Below are 15,216 nucleotides of genomic sequence, written 5' to 3'. Positions count from 1 at the left end.
AACAGACTGATGAATGTCTGAATGAAATAGGGGCAGGGGGAGGCAGGAAGAGATTAACCAAAGATCTTACCTATGGACACAGAAAATAGGGTGGTGAAGGCCTAGAGCAGGTTGGGAATCAGGTGGAGAAGGGCAAGGGGGGGGGGGGAGAACATCTGTAATACTCTCAACAATAAATATTTTTTAAATCATAAAAAAATAAAGAACTTATAAAACTCAACACCAAACAAACATATAATCCAATTAAAAATGGGCAGAGTACCTGAACAGATACCTCTCCAAAGAAGACATACAAATGGCCAACAGATATAAGAGAAGATGTTCAAGCTCACTGGCAATTGGGAAATGAAAATCAAAACCACAATAAGATACCACCTTATACCTATTAGAATGGTTATTATCAACAAGACAAATAATAACAAGTATTAGAGAGGTTATGGAGAAAAGGGAACTCTTATTCACTACTGATGGGAATGTAGATTGGTATAACCACTATAGAAAACAGTTTGGTGATTCCTCAGAAAATTAAGAAGAAAGTTACCATATGACCCAGCAATCCTCTCCTGGGTATCCTGAAAAATTAGAAAACATATATTAGCAAATATATGTGAACCCTGATGTTCAATGCAGCAAGATGGCCAAGACATGGAGACCAGCAATAGAGGATTGGATAAAGAAGATGTGGCACATATACACAATGGAATACTCAGCCATAAGAAAAGTTGAACTACTGCAATTTGTGACAACATGGATAAACCTTGAGATCATTATGCTAAGTGGAATAAGTCAGTCAGAAAAAACTAATAACCATATGATTTCATTCATATGTGGGCTATAAAACTGAAACTCGTGGATACAGACAGCAGTGTGGTAGTTATCAGAAGGAAGGGCTTGGGGGGAGTTTGAGGGGGGAGGGGCTAAATATATGGTGATGGAAGATTATTTGACTTTGGATGGTGGACATACAGTGCAATATACACATCATGTATCATGGAAATGTACACTTGAAACCTATATGATCCTATTAACCAATGGCACCCCAATAATTTTTCTAAAATAAAAAACTATAAAATCATATCAATAGATTCAGGAAAAGCATTTGATAAAATTCAATATCCAGTTGTGATAAAAAGTTCTCAGCAAAGTGGGAATAGAGGGGACATACCTCAACATAATAAAGGCCACATATGACAAACCCACAGTCAACACCTTACTCAATGTGCAAAAACTACAAGTATTTCCTTTAAGATCAGGAACAAGAGAGAGATGTCTGCTTTCACTACTCTTATTCAACATTGTACTGGAAGTCCTAGCCATAGCAATCAGACAAGAAAATAAAATAAAAGATATCCAAATTGGAAAGGAAGAAATAAAATTGTCATCATTTGCAGATGACATGATACTATTAATATATATATAAAAAATCCTAAAGATCCTACCAAAACATGACTAGAACTAATAAATGAATTCAGTAAAGTATCCAAATAGATAAACATACAGAAATTGGTGGCATTTTTTAATCCTTAACCAAGGATATATTTTTATTGATTTTTTTTTTACAGAGAGAGGAAGGAGAGAGAGAGAGAGAGAGAGAGAGAGAGAGAGAGAGAGAGAGAGAGAGAGATCCATTGGTTACCTTCCTGATGTGCCCTGACTGGGGATCAAACCTGCAACCTAGGTATGCATTCTGATGAGAAAACAAACTCACAAACTTTTGGTGTATTGGACGATGCTCCGACCAACTTAGCCACCTGGCCAAGGTGCAAGTGGTGGCATTTTTCTTTTAAAAAATATACATATTTTATTGATTTTTTTACAGAGAGGAAGAGAGAGAGGGATAGAGTTAGAAACATCAATGAGAGAGAATCATCAATTAGCTGCCTTTTGCACACCCCCTACTGGGGATGTGCCTGCAACCTTGACCAGAATCGAACCTGGGACCCTTCAGTTCACAGGCCAATGCTCTATCCACTGAGCCAAACCGGTTTCGGCAGTGGTGGCATTTTTCTACACTAATGATGAACTGTTGGAAAGGGAAACTAAAAAACAAACAAACAAACAAAAACGATCCCATTCACAATTGGTTAAAAAATACCTAGGAATACATTTAATCAAGGATGTAAAAACAAAAAAACAAAACAAAAAACAAACAAACAAAAACAACAACCTATAGTTGGAAAATTTTAAGACAGTGAAGAAAGAAATTGAAGAAGATACAAATAAATGGAAGCATATACCTTGTTCATTGACAGGAAAAATTAACATCATTAAAATGTCCATACTATGGAAGGGGAGTGAACTGACGATTCTTGGGGAAAAGGGGAGAAGGGGGCGTGGGAAGAGACTGAACATAAACTGTGCACCTATGGATGAGGACAATGGGGAGAGGGGAAAGGGCAGAGGGTGGGGTGGGAACCTGGTGGAGGAGAGCAATGGTGGGGGGGAGGGAAGAAACATTTGTAATAATATGAAAAATAAAAACTTATTGAAAATTAAAAAAAAAATAAAATAAAATAAAATAAAATAAAATGTCCATACTATCCAAAGCAATCTATGGACTCAACACAACTCCTATCAAGATACCAATGACCGCCCAGCTAGTGTAGTTTAGTGGTTGAGCATTGACCCAGGAACCAAGAGGTCATGATATAATTCCCAATCTGGGCACATGCCTGGGTTGCAAATTTGATCCCTAGTCGGGGGCAAGCAGGAGGCAGCTGATCAATGATGTTTCTAAGTCATCAATGTTTCTATCTCTCTCCCTTCCCCCATCTCTTTAAAAAAAAGAAAATAACTAATGGTGTAATTCACACAAGTAAAATAAATATTCCAAAAATTTATATGTAACCACCAAAGACCTGGAATAGCCACAGCAATCTTAAGAAGAACTAGAGGAATCACTCTACCTAATATCAAACTATACTACAAAGCTATAGTAATCAAAACAACATGGTACTGGCATAAAAAACAGACACGTAGATCAATGAAATGGAACAGAGAGCTCAGAAAAACAACAACAACACATGCCTTTATGGTCAATTTATATTTGACAAACAAGGCAAAAACATACATTGGGTAAAGATAGTCTACTCAATAAATGATGCTTGAAAAATTGGATACATGCAAAAATATGAAACCTTCTTATACCGAACATAAGAAGAAACTAAAAATGGATTAAGGACTTATAGGTTGGATTTAAAACCATAAAAATCCAGGCAGAGAACATATGCAGTAAAATCTCAGACATTTCTCATAGCAATATTTTTTCTTATATATTTCTTATATATTGCAAGGGAAACAAAAGAAAAAATAAACAAATGGCACTACATTGAACTTAAAAGTTTTTGTACAACAAATAAAACAGTCAAAAAACCAAAAAGACAACCCACTAAATGAGAGGTTAATTTCCAGAACTTATAAAGAAAAAATTTATAAAGAACTTATAAAACTCACCCTGGACAGTGTGGCTCTGTTATTTGAACAACATCCCATGCACAGGAGGGTCTCTGGTTTGATATCCAGTCAGGACACATGCCCAGGTTTTGGGCTCAATCCACAGTAGGGCGTGTGCAGGTAGGTGTTTCTCACATGGATGTTTCTCTCTCTCTCTCTCTCTCTCTCTCTCTCTCTCTCTCTCTCTCTCTCTCTCTCTCTCTCCCCTCCCTCTCATTAAAAAGTGGACAAAGGTCCTGAATAGACACTTCTCTAAAGAGGACCCACAGATGGCCAATAGACATATGAAAAGATGCTCAACATCACTAATCATCAGAGAAATACAAATTAAAATCTCAATGAGATATTACCCCATACATATCAAAATGGCTATCAGCAAGAAATCAACAAATAACAAGTGTTGGTGAGGACATGGAGGAAAGGGAATCCTTGTGCACTGTTAGTGGGAATGTACATTGGTGCAGCCAATGTGGAAAGCAGTATGGAGTTACCTCAAAAAATTAAAAATGAATTTCTTAATGACCCTGTGATTCCACTTCTGGGAATGTATCTGAAGAAACCCAAAACTGATTCAAAAGAATATATGCACCCCTATGTTCACTGCAGCATTATTTATAATAGCCAAGATTTGGAAGCAACCTAAATGCCCATCAGTAGATGGGTAGATAAAGTCTGTGGTACATTTATCCTTTGCGACCACATGGATGGACCTGGAGAGTATTATGCTAAGTGAAATAAGCGAGTCAGAGAAAGACAAGTATCAGATGATTTCACTCATATATGGGATCTAATAAACAAAATTACCTAACAAACAAAATATACTCATTGAGTGAGAACAGAGTGACAGCTGTCAGATGGGAAGGGGATTGTGAGGCTTGGTGAAAAAGGTGAAGGGATTAAGAAAATAAAACCATAGACATAGAAAACAGCATGGTGATTACAAGAGGGAGGTAGAAGAGGGTATGGGGCATAAATGGTGATGGAAGGAAATTGGACCTGAGGTGGTGATGACACAATACAATATACAGTTGATGTACACCTGACTTGTACACCTGAAACCTATATAATTTTATTAAGCAATGTCACACCAATAAATTCAATAAAATAAAAAGTATTTTAAAAAGTCACACTAGGCATTTTTTTTAAAGAATTGCTTATGGAAATATTTAGCATCGACATTTGTAACTTACTTTCAATATCTCAGAAAAAAAAGCCCATATTTGAAAAAAATATCAAAATACTAACAATTGTTAAAATCTAGGTGATATGTATATGGTTTTATGCTGTTCTCTTTACTTTTCTGAATGTCTGGGTATCTTCATGATGGAAAGAGAAAACCCTAGTATGTTTGGGGGATGCTTTCCAGGAGCTCAGTCTAATGGAGGAGACAGAGGTGCAGAGATAAATAGAATCTGGAGTGACTGGGGCACTCTGGGCCTACAGGAGTCTTAGAATCAGGCTGACATGGAGAGGATAGTTGAGGAATTGTTGGCCAGGCAAAGGTGACTCTAAAGCTACTTCTTTTTTTAAAAAAATATATTTTTATTGATTTTTTACAGAGAGGAGGAGAGAGGGATAGAGAGCTAGAAACACTGATGAGAGAGAAACATCAACCAATTGCCTCTTGCACACCCTCTACTGGGGATGTGCCTGCAACCAATGTACATGCCCTTGACCGGAATCGAACCTGGGACGCTCTACCACTGAGCCAAACAGGTTTTGGCTAAAGCTACTTCTTTTTAAAATCAGTTTCTAAAGAAAAAAAATCCAATAAAATCAGTTTTATTACAAAAGTAATGCATGCCCATTGTTGAAATGAGTTAAGCCAAGCCGCATGCAGGGAGAGATTGGCATTGCGGGCAGACAGACTATATGTATGAGTAACAAAAACAAGAGAAAGAATATGGGATATTGAGGAGACAGAAAGCAGTTCTCAGGCTACAGAGGATGCTACAAAAGAAAGTGAGAGGATAGCCAAAACCGGTTTGGCTCAGTGGTAGAGCGTTGGTCTGCGGACTGAAAGGTCACAGGTTCGATTCTGGTCAGGGGCATGTACATTGGTTGCGGGCACATCCCTGGTAGGGAGTATGCAAGAGGCAGCTGGCCGATGTTTCTCTCTCATCGACGTTTCTAACTCTCTATCTCTCTCCCTTCCTCTCTGTAAAAAAATCAATAAACTATATATTAAAAAAAAAAAAAGAAAGTGAGAGGGTATATGTGGCCCAGACAGTGTGGCTCAGTGGGAACCAGGAGGTCACAGTTCAATTCCCAGTCAGGGCACATGCACAGGTTGCAGGCGTGGTCCTCAGTGTGGGGTGTGTGGGAGGTAGCCAACCAAAGATTCTCTCTCATCATTGATGTTTCTATCTCTATCTCCCTCTCCCTTCCTCTCTGAAATCATTAAAAATATATTAAAAGAAAATTTTAAAATTAAAAAGAGAAGGTAATGTAATTAGAGCAGATCAGTCAAGGTCTGTACTTTACCTTGAAGACCATGAAGAGCTATTGAATGAAGCATTCAGTAGGGGACTGACATCTTAGATTTGTGCTTTAAGAAAGTCTAGTCTTCCAATAATGAGAAAGAAAAGTCACAATGGGCACAAGGAAACCCAGGTAACATGAGAGGAAGGGGCACCTTTATGTAATGTGTCCCCAGAGGATGTATCCTCTGTCAATCATCAGCCAGGAATAGGCACAAAAAAGGTGGCTTTTTGATGTGTCACCCACAGGGGTGTCTTCCTTCCTTAAATCAGCTGCCAGCCTGAAGGGGAACCTTTATGTGAAACCTTTTGAAAATTGCACAAAGGTTCCCACTGAGTGTGAGAATTACACAAAAGAGCTGCTCAGCCCCGTATGGCTTGGTTTGGCACCACACGCCTTGCAGCCCAATCAATCTAGAGTCACACTGCTTAGGTTTGAATCCAAAATGTGACCTTTTAGGTGGTACTTTAAGCTGCTCTGTGCCTCCCTTTCCATCTCTAAGATGTACCCTACAGTTACTGTGTGGATTAACTAGCAAGGACTTAGCAGGGTGCCGGGCACAAAGTAAGTGTTAAAAGACTCTTGACTATTATCATTGTTTTTAAGAAACTACCTCTGAAATAAACTTTAAGACGTAAAAGTAGTTTTGAAGTGAGACTTGCAGAATGATGTTGCCTTTCTTACCACTGGAGTCTGTTTCAGAATCAGAGTCACTGTCGCTATCGTCAGAATACTTCCTGTGCTTTCTTTTAGATGATTTTTTCTTTCTCCGTTTCTTGGACCTTTCTTTTGAATGGCTAGACAACTTCTTTTCTTCTACATAAAATACAAATAAAAACTGACTTCTAAAAAAGTATTTCTGAGTCTCAATTTTAGTATATTTGAAATACTGTCAAAACAAAGATGATGGGTAAATTGAGTAAAAGCAAAGTTTAATGTTCAATTATTTATAAACTTATTTTAACTTCCCAATAGAAAAAGCTCTGATCTGGCCAGGTGGCTCATTTGGCTGGAGCCTCACCCCTTACACATTCCCAGTCAGGGCACATACCTAAGTTTCATGATGGATCGCAGTTTGGGGCACGTACAGGTGACAATGGATCGATGTTTCTCATATCGATGTTTCTCTTAGCCTACCACTTTCATAATAATATAATAATTTACACTTGCATAATGCTTTAGAGTTTACAAAGTGCTATTCAAACTGACAGCAGCATGTAAGATTAACATTTTCAGAAGAAGTCTCAGAGCAAATGTAGGGAACCATAGGAAGGATGAAAGAAGGTAGAGATAAGTGTAATAAAAACCTCACACACAACAGTATAAGCACATTGTGTTCTGTTGTAGAAAGTTCTGACAGTAAGCTATTAAAATTCTATAACAGTTTTAAAAAATTAAATTTTCATATCTTATAATCTTTTCCTCTGGGGATCAAATTTGGAATAACTTAGGCATCACCTGGAAAATTATTGTTTAAAATATATTTTTATTGATTTCAGAGAGGAAGGGAAAGGGAGAGAGAGATAGAGCCCAAAACCAGGGCATATGTCCCGCCTAGGAATTGAATCATGGCCTCCTGGTTCATAGGTTGATGCTCAACCACTGAGCCACACAGGCTAGGCTGAAAAATTATTTTTAGGGTTCCTTCTAAATTGAATTCCATTTAAGGTTGTTATAAGGATATCCATAAGAACAAGTTTCTGATAATAATGCTTTATAACCCTGTCACAAATTACAAAGTTTACCTGTGAAGTACATTGTCTCAACTCAACCTAAAGTAGACACAGCAGCTTATGAATAGCACCAAAGAGAAAAGAAATAAGTAAAAAAAAAAAAGAACTAAGATTTCAGATAATATTAGATATAGGAAAGTTAAGTAAGCAAAACCATACTGGTACATTCATTGTTAAAATCCCTTTGTAATGCTAAAATCCGGCATGCAATCTGCCATTGGGTTAGTTGAGGAAAAATAATATAAATGTATTTTTGTGGTTAATCCTCACCTGAGGATATTTTCCCATTGATTTTTTAGAGAGAGTGGAAGGGAGGGAAAGAGACACACAGAGAGAAACACTGATGTAGAGAGACACATCGATTGGTTGCCTCCAGCAAGTGTCCCGACCTAGGTACATGCCCTTGACTGGAACTGAACCGGGGACTTGGCCCTTCAGTCCATGGGCCGATGTCCTATTCACTGAGCCAAACCCGCCAGGGCTAAATGTATTATTTGCTTTAACACTGAACCCTTTTATGAATAAGAAATTAGCACTCTGTTGATTATAATTTAAAGAGAACAATTAGCATGGTAATATCCACTAGCAGCATGTTTTAATTCTTAGGTATGTTTCATGTTTTTAAAACTTAAGGGATATAAGAGGATAAGGCACAGGGAAGAAGAAAAATGTGAGATGTACTTAAAGTTCTTTACTTAATACAAATTTTAACAATAGATTCTGGACTTAACAAGTGTTATAAAATGTTAAAAATATTTTTAAAGAAATTACTCTGATTCAGGATTGTATTAGTCAGCTAGGGCTGCCATAACAAAATACCACAGACTGGGTGGTTAAACAACAGAAATTATTTGCTCATGGTTCTGGAGGTTAGTAGTTGAAGATTAAAGTACCATCAAATCAAGGTTGGTTTCTAGTGAGACCTCTCTTCCAGGTTTATAGACTCTTGCTTTCTCCCTGTGTCCTCCTGTGGTCTTTCCTCTGTGCACTCCTCTTGGGCATGGGGGTGGGGAGGAGAGATATCTCTGGTCTTTTCCTTTCAAATCAGGGACCATCCTTATACGTCAGTTAGCCTAATTACCTCCTTAAAGGCCCTATGATCAATAGTCACTTTGAGGGCTAGACTTCAACATATGAATTTGGGGGTGGGGGTTCATATTCAGTCTATAACAAGATTCTTTGGAGAAAATCCTCATACTTCAGGAACTCCCAATTCTTCAATCCTCTCTCACCTAATCTCTCAGAATATATAGACATGTCAATAAATCAATGGCTGAATTCTATTTTATTCGTGTGTGTGTGTGTGTGTGTGTGTGTGTGTGTGTGTGTGTATGCGCGCGCGCATGCTCATGAGATTCAATAGAACCAGTTAGGTCCAAGTATCCCTTGTCATTTTAAACTTTAATAAAACTTGGTATAGATGTAAATTCAACATTTAGGATTTGATGCTCTGATAGCAAATGGCACAGACTACAGACAGCCTGAGCGGCTGGGCCAGAAATGTAGCCTGGGAGTCTATCAAGTGCATCCTTTCTGTCACAGGCATGGCAGCTCCCAACTGCTCATGTGACAGAAAGTTTTCATTGGGAAATACTAACTGCATTTGTTTACACACATTTATAAAAGCAAAAAGAGGTCTGTTTCAGTTTGGTTAAAACTTTAGTTATCAGAAACCCATGAATTTGTAAAAAATGAAGCACTAGAAGTAGTAGAAAATAAACGGAGCTCTGAAAAAAGTTCCACGTAACAAAAATTAAATTCTATGAAATTCATTTCAGGGTGTCTTTCCTCTTTTTTCCTTTATGTTTGTCATTTTTTGTTTTAATTTTTGCAGTTACTAATAAAGTGAAAACAACTAACAGGGTCTCGATTTCCCCAAGTTTAACTGTGTCTCTATTTGTGTTTTTAAAATCTTTACCAAATAAATATATGTGGTTTCATTGTTTGAATAGATTTATTTTTTACTTCTTTATTCAGGGGAAAAGATACAATTATGCAAGGGTGGAAGCAGTGTCTCCACTTCAAGAAGCAGGCAATCTCCTCCCCCAAGTCTCTATCCGCCTTGGCTCCCGCAGTCTGCTCTGCAAATGGGCTCCTTGGTCTACTGCTCTAGTTCCTGTCACCTATGATTACACATTGCCTGATCCCTAAGGAAGCATCCTGGTGGCCAGCTCACCAGAGCCAGCGCAGGGGCCCGCCAATCTTAGTGGCCACTACGAGGCACCAGATTTCCAGAGGCACCAGGCTCTTTTGAGGGCCCTCACCCCTCTTCATTTACCCCCTCCTCCCCTCCCCAGCTCACCCCACAGACTAGCTAGGCTTCAGCAAGTGGAAACAATTGGGTTCTTTTTTTGTCAAAACAGCAAAACACCTAAAAGGAGTTGAGAGAGGCCTGCTCTTTACTATCCAAGCCACAGGGGAGCTTTCCTGACACCCTGTAACCACAACCTCTTGCTTTTCACCAAGTGGAAAATAAACAAAAAGCAGCAAAAAAAGAAAAGGAAGAAAAAGAAAAGCAGGCAACCTAAAAATAAACATAAGTAAACATGCAAATAATAGTTCTTCTAATATATCAATATGAGTATAGGGGCCAATGGAGCCTGCCAGACTGTAAAGGCACACAGTCCTTAAAGTGTAAAGCATAAAATTAAGGCCCATTATTATGTACTACCTAGACATCTGGGGAAACCAGAAGGGCATCCATGACCTAATGACAAATTACCCTCCCCACTTCGCTCCTGCCTATAGGTCCCCTAGCCAAACAACCTTCTTTATCAAAAGGTACAATTCCAGCCGAAGCCAGTTTTGCTCAGTGGATAGAGCATCGGCCTGCAGACTGAAGGGTCCTGGGTTCGATTCCGGTCAAGAACATGTACCTTGATTGTGGGCACATCCCCAGTGGTGGGTGTGCAAGAGGCAGCTGATCGATGTTTTTCTTTCATCAGTGTTCCTGGCTCTCTGTCCTCTCTCTTCCTCTCTGTAAAAAAATCAATAAAATATATTAAAAAAAAAAAAAAGGTACAGTTCCAGACATGCCTGGGTAGTGAGTCTGAGTACCCTGCCAGTCTGTGGATCTCATTTGTCCAGTGTCAGGTAACCTGTGTTCAGCCTCCCCATAACTCTGGGGAGGACATCCCTTCCTCTCCCACCAACAGGGTGAGTAGGAGACCATTAAAATGGACCCTGCTGCTAACTGGTTTCATCTGTACCCTTAAGATGAATTATCTTCTACATCCACAAATGCAAATTTCATCCAAGCTGTTCTTACATCTTTTGGTTAAGATTCTAAAATAGGAAGCTGTTTCGCCCTGACTGCCACTGTGGCTCAGTGGGTTGCAGGGTCGTACTGTACACTGAAAAATGTCGAGTTCAATTCCTGGTCACATTGATGTTTCTTTCTCTCTCCCCTTTCCTCTCTAAAAAAATAAAAATAAAAATAAATCAATAAGCTTATCCTCATGTGCGGATTTAAAGAAAAAGAAGCTATTTTGGTTTGGGTTGACAGACTGGGAGCACCTTTTTGAAACATTTAACTTGGAGGGGTAGGTCTCCACTATAACTCAGAGGGTTGTTTCTACCATTTCCGCTCGCAGGCATGAAACCATAATAGCTAACACGGAATGTGTATTATGTTCCAGGTATTATATCATCACAACACTAAAAATGTCAGTATTATTTTTATCCCCTTTTTATAGGTGAAGAAATGAAGTTTATAGAGTTTAAGGAACTTACCCAAGGTTTGACTTTGTTAAATTAACATTTGTTAAGTGGATGGTGAGCCAAAGTTCAACAACAGACCACAAGAGTAATTGAAATAGAGTAGTTTATTACTCACAGGTCTGGAAGGACTTGCACAGCATGCCTGGAGGGTCCACATAGGGAGGTCAAGACAGAATACAGATAAAGATGACAGGACCTGGAGCACATGCCTCTATTAAGGCCTGTGGGTGGAGTGCTTTGGGGTTCCCCAGCTAGGTCCAGATCAGTCCATTTAAAACAAAGGAGTGATGCCGAAACCGGTTTGGCTCAGTGGATAGAGCGTTGGCCTGCGGACTGAAGGGTCCCGGGTTCGATTCCAGTCAAGGGCATGTACCTTGGTTGTGGGCAAATACCCAGTGGGGTGTGTGTGCAAGAGGCAGCTGATCAATGATTCTAACTCTCTATCCCTCTCTCTTTCTCTCCGTAAAAACTCAATAATATAAGAGCAGTGTCTTATCTAAGGGGCCATATAGCACACAGGTGCTAGAAGGCAGGGGAGACTATTGATCACAAGGGCTGCTGCGTAAGTCATATCAGGAATGTACATTTGCTTGTGCCTCTGTGTGCTGCTATGTCGGGCATGTGCTAGCATGAGGGGGATAGTGCCAATTTAAGGTCCCTGCAAGCTGCTTGGCTGAACAAAATGGATGCTGAGGCTGTAATATCATGGGATAGCTTAGCTAAACTCTTCCGGCACAGGCATTAAGTGGAAAAGCAGGGCTTCAAACTCAGGCAGTCATAATCCTTCAACTATACTCCTTCTCACTGTGCTTTATTACCTCTCACTGCTGGAAGAAAACACACACCATCAAGATATGTCTTAGCTGTTGTAATTTCAACCTACCCCTCAATGCCTGGAGTGTTTTTAAATTTCTCATTTTTTGCAACACATCCAAAGGCACTTAGTATGCTACCTGAAATGAATACTTACACAGCAATAATAGTAAGTCTTTCCTTCTCCTTCTTAAGCTAATTTTCCACTCCAATACTCAGCGTCAATAGAAGAAAACTGATCTCACCCTCCCCCCATTCTTTGAGGTCAAGATAGAGACCACTTAACAAGACCTTTCTTAAAGGAGACTCCTCTGAAGTTTAGCACATCACTTTCCCCATATTGAGCTAATCATGGCTTAGAGGAAGGTTTTTCTACTTTCCAATTTCAACTCTTAATTTCAATCTTTCCCAACACCCTACAAAGATTTTCCACTTACACATCCTGTTATCATCTCCAACCAATCAATAGATATTGGACAAGCAATTGTTGAGCTCTTATTAAGTGACAAGTAAAGCGAATTCTGTGATGAATAACTCACAAAACTCCTCCTTCCACTCAGTATGATGGAAAATAAAAACTTGTTCAAATAACACAAAGCATATAAATGCTATACATAGGTCTGCGAGCCTTGGCCATACCCGCTACAAGACCAGAGGTGGAAGGGGTGTGTGTGTGTGTGTGTGTGTGTGTGTGTGTGTGTGTGTGTGTGTGTGAAGGGATCCCATGGCACTGTCTGAAGGGGCCTGAGGGTGAGCGAGAATTAAGGAAGAAAAAGCCGAAAAGGGGACTACCATGGATACAGTGAAGAAAAAATGAAAATAGACGCAAGGAAGGTAGAAGGAAGCAAAACGCAAACGGTCAAAAGCGGGGTGAAAGATGAAGGGACTCGGAAAGCAGCTGTGCGCTCCTCAGGATCAAAGACCCGTGGTCCCTACCCACTCCTTGTCCATGTTCAGCAGCCTAAGCCAGGGCTTGTTGCCCGCGATAGGCAGCCAAGGAGGCAAAAGTGACCTGGCACCTAGCTCAGCTCTCGAACCAACGGTACCTTGAACTGCAGGAGTGGGGTGGGTTTCCGGGACCTTGGCGGAGGCCACCTAGCTGATGCCCAAGGCTATTTGGTCCCCTGACCGAGAGCTGGGGGCCCCCGAAGGGAACGCGCAGCCTAGCTGCGCTTCAGGCTCTGGGGAGAACTGCGAGGCTTCCTCTCAGAGCCCAAGGTCTGCAGGAGCTCAAGCACCAGCGCCACCCTTGTTGCAAAATAGGTACCGCTTTCCAGAACCTGGGAACCCGCCTGACTCCCAGACAGCGCTACTGCGCAACCTCCCAAAGCTGGGAGACCATGGAAACCTTCCGGGTACATCCGCAAAACCCTTCCCCAAGCCTACGTGGCCAGCGGCGGATGTGAAAGGAATGTGGGTAATCGTGTAAACAGGCCTCCGTTACAATCGGTTCCGGGCATCCTTGTGGTTCCCCATAGGGCACGCCAGGTTCAGATTGGACCAGAGACTATGTCTTTCTCAGCCTTGTACTGGAAGTAACTGAAAGGAAGAATGACAGGCCACATGATTTATTTCAGAGTGGTTCTATCAACAATAGAGTCAATTCTGCTTGTGTTACATATTCTATACTATTGGGTACTTACTGTGTTTCATATATGCATATATGTGTATGTATATATGTATGTATATATGTACAAATAATAAATGAATAAATAATATAATATGTGTAAATCAAGTGTGTGTACATATATACATATAGAAAGAATAGTGGTGGGACAAAATAGGTTTATAATTTGTATAGAAAATAACATAATTAATGATAATATAAGAATAAACTTTCACATACTCACAACTGTAAACTTACTTTTGCCTCACTATATATATATATATATATATATATATATATATATATATATAGGAATAGTTCAAATATAATTAGGTAGTTATAGGCAGATTTTCAACTGCCTGGAAGGTCGGTGCCCCTAACCACCCTCTCCCACATTGTTCAAGGGTCAACTGCACATATTTTTAAGTCTATCTTGAATTAAAAGAAAAATCTAAATGGGATAAGAAGAAAACACGCAAAGTATTGAAACTATTTCCTAAGCAGCTGACAGTGTGTTTTAGTGTCAGATTTAGCAAAAGGAAATAATGCAGTAGGTCCACTTACATTTGAATTTCAGATACACAACAAATAATGTTTTAGCACAAGTATGTCCCATAAATAATAATACAGCATGGTATTATTACAGTCCCTGCTCACACATCATCTTTTCAGAGGCAGTCCCTGACCACACTATTTGCAATGGCACCCTCATCATTCTCTGCCCCTTTACACTAATTTTCTTCAAAATACTCATTCATATCTGATGTTATATATATATTTTTAAATATATTTTATTGATTTTTTTTTACAGAGAGGAAGGGAGAGAGATAGTTAGAAACATCTATGTGACAGCATCTATCAGCTGCTTCCTGCACATCCCTCCACTGGGGATGTGCCCGCAACGAAGATACATGCCCTTGACCTGAATTGACCAGAATCGAACCCAGGACCCTCCAGTTCACAAGCCGACACTCTATCCACTGAGCCAAACTGGTTCCGGCTGATGTTATATATTTAGGTAATATATACACATATGGTTATTGTATGTCTCTCCCGTTTTAAAAATATATATTTTATTGATTTCAGAGAGGAAGGGAGAGGAGAGAGACACACAGAAACATCAATGATGTGAGAGAATCATTGACTGGCTATCTCCCTTCAGAATTTGAGTTTCATGGCCTGAGACTTTATTTTGATGATGACTGTATCCACAGTGCCTATGACATTGCCTGGCACAAAGTAGATACAAAATTATATGTATTTAATGAACAAATGAATGTATTTTTATGTCAGTGTTAATAGTAATTTCATTCTGTAACATATTCATAATCAACCTTGCTGTTTGGTCTTAGTCCTCCACTTAAATAGATTGGCTCATTGCAAAATGTCCATTTTTAATTCTCTATTTTG

The 15,216-nt window shown here is 39.5% G+C and overlaps 1 protein-coding gene across 1 annotated transcript in view; it reads right to left on the bottom strand.

Annotated features, from left to right (window-relative positions):
• Nucleotides 1-15,216, bottom strand: part of TMEM255A (transmembrane protein 255A) — a 91,755-nt gene that overhangs the window by 6,592 nt on the left and 69,947 nt on the right. Inside the window, exon 10 of the mRNA XM_084870407.1 lies at nucleotides 6,619-6,750. Coding sequence (XP_084726533.1) covers nucleotides 6,619-6,750 — 132 coding nt within the window. The remainder of the gene's footprint in view (nucleotides 1-6,618; nucleotides 6,751-15,216) is intronic.

This window comes from Pipistrellus hanaki (assembly GCF_964339955.1).
Source record: "Pipistrellus hanaki genome assembly, chromosome: X".
Classification (NCBI taxonomy): domain Eukaryota; kingdom Metazoa; phylum Chordata; class Mammalia; order Chiroptera; family Vespertilionidae; genus Pipistrellus; species Pipistrellus hanaki.
This window is presented reverse-complemented; position numbering and strand designations above follow the sequence as displayed.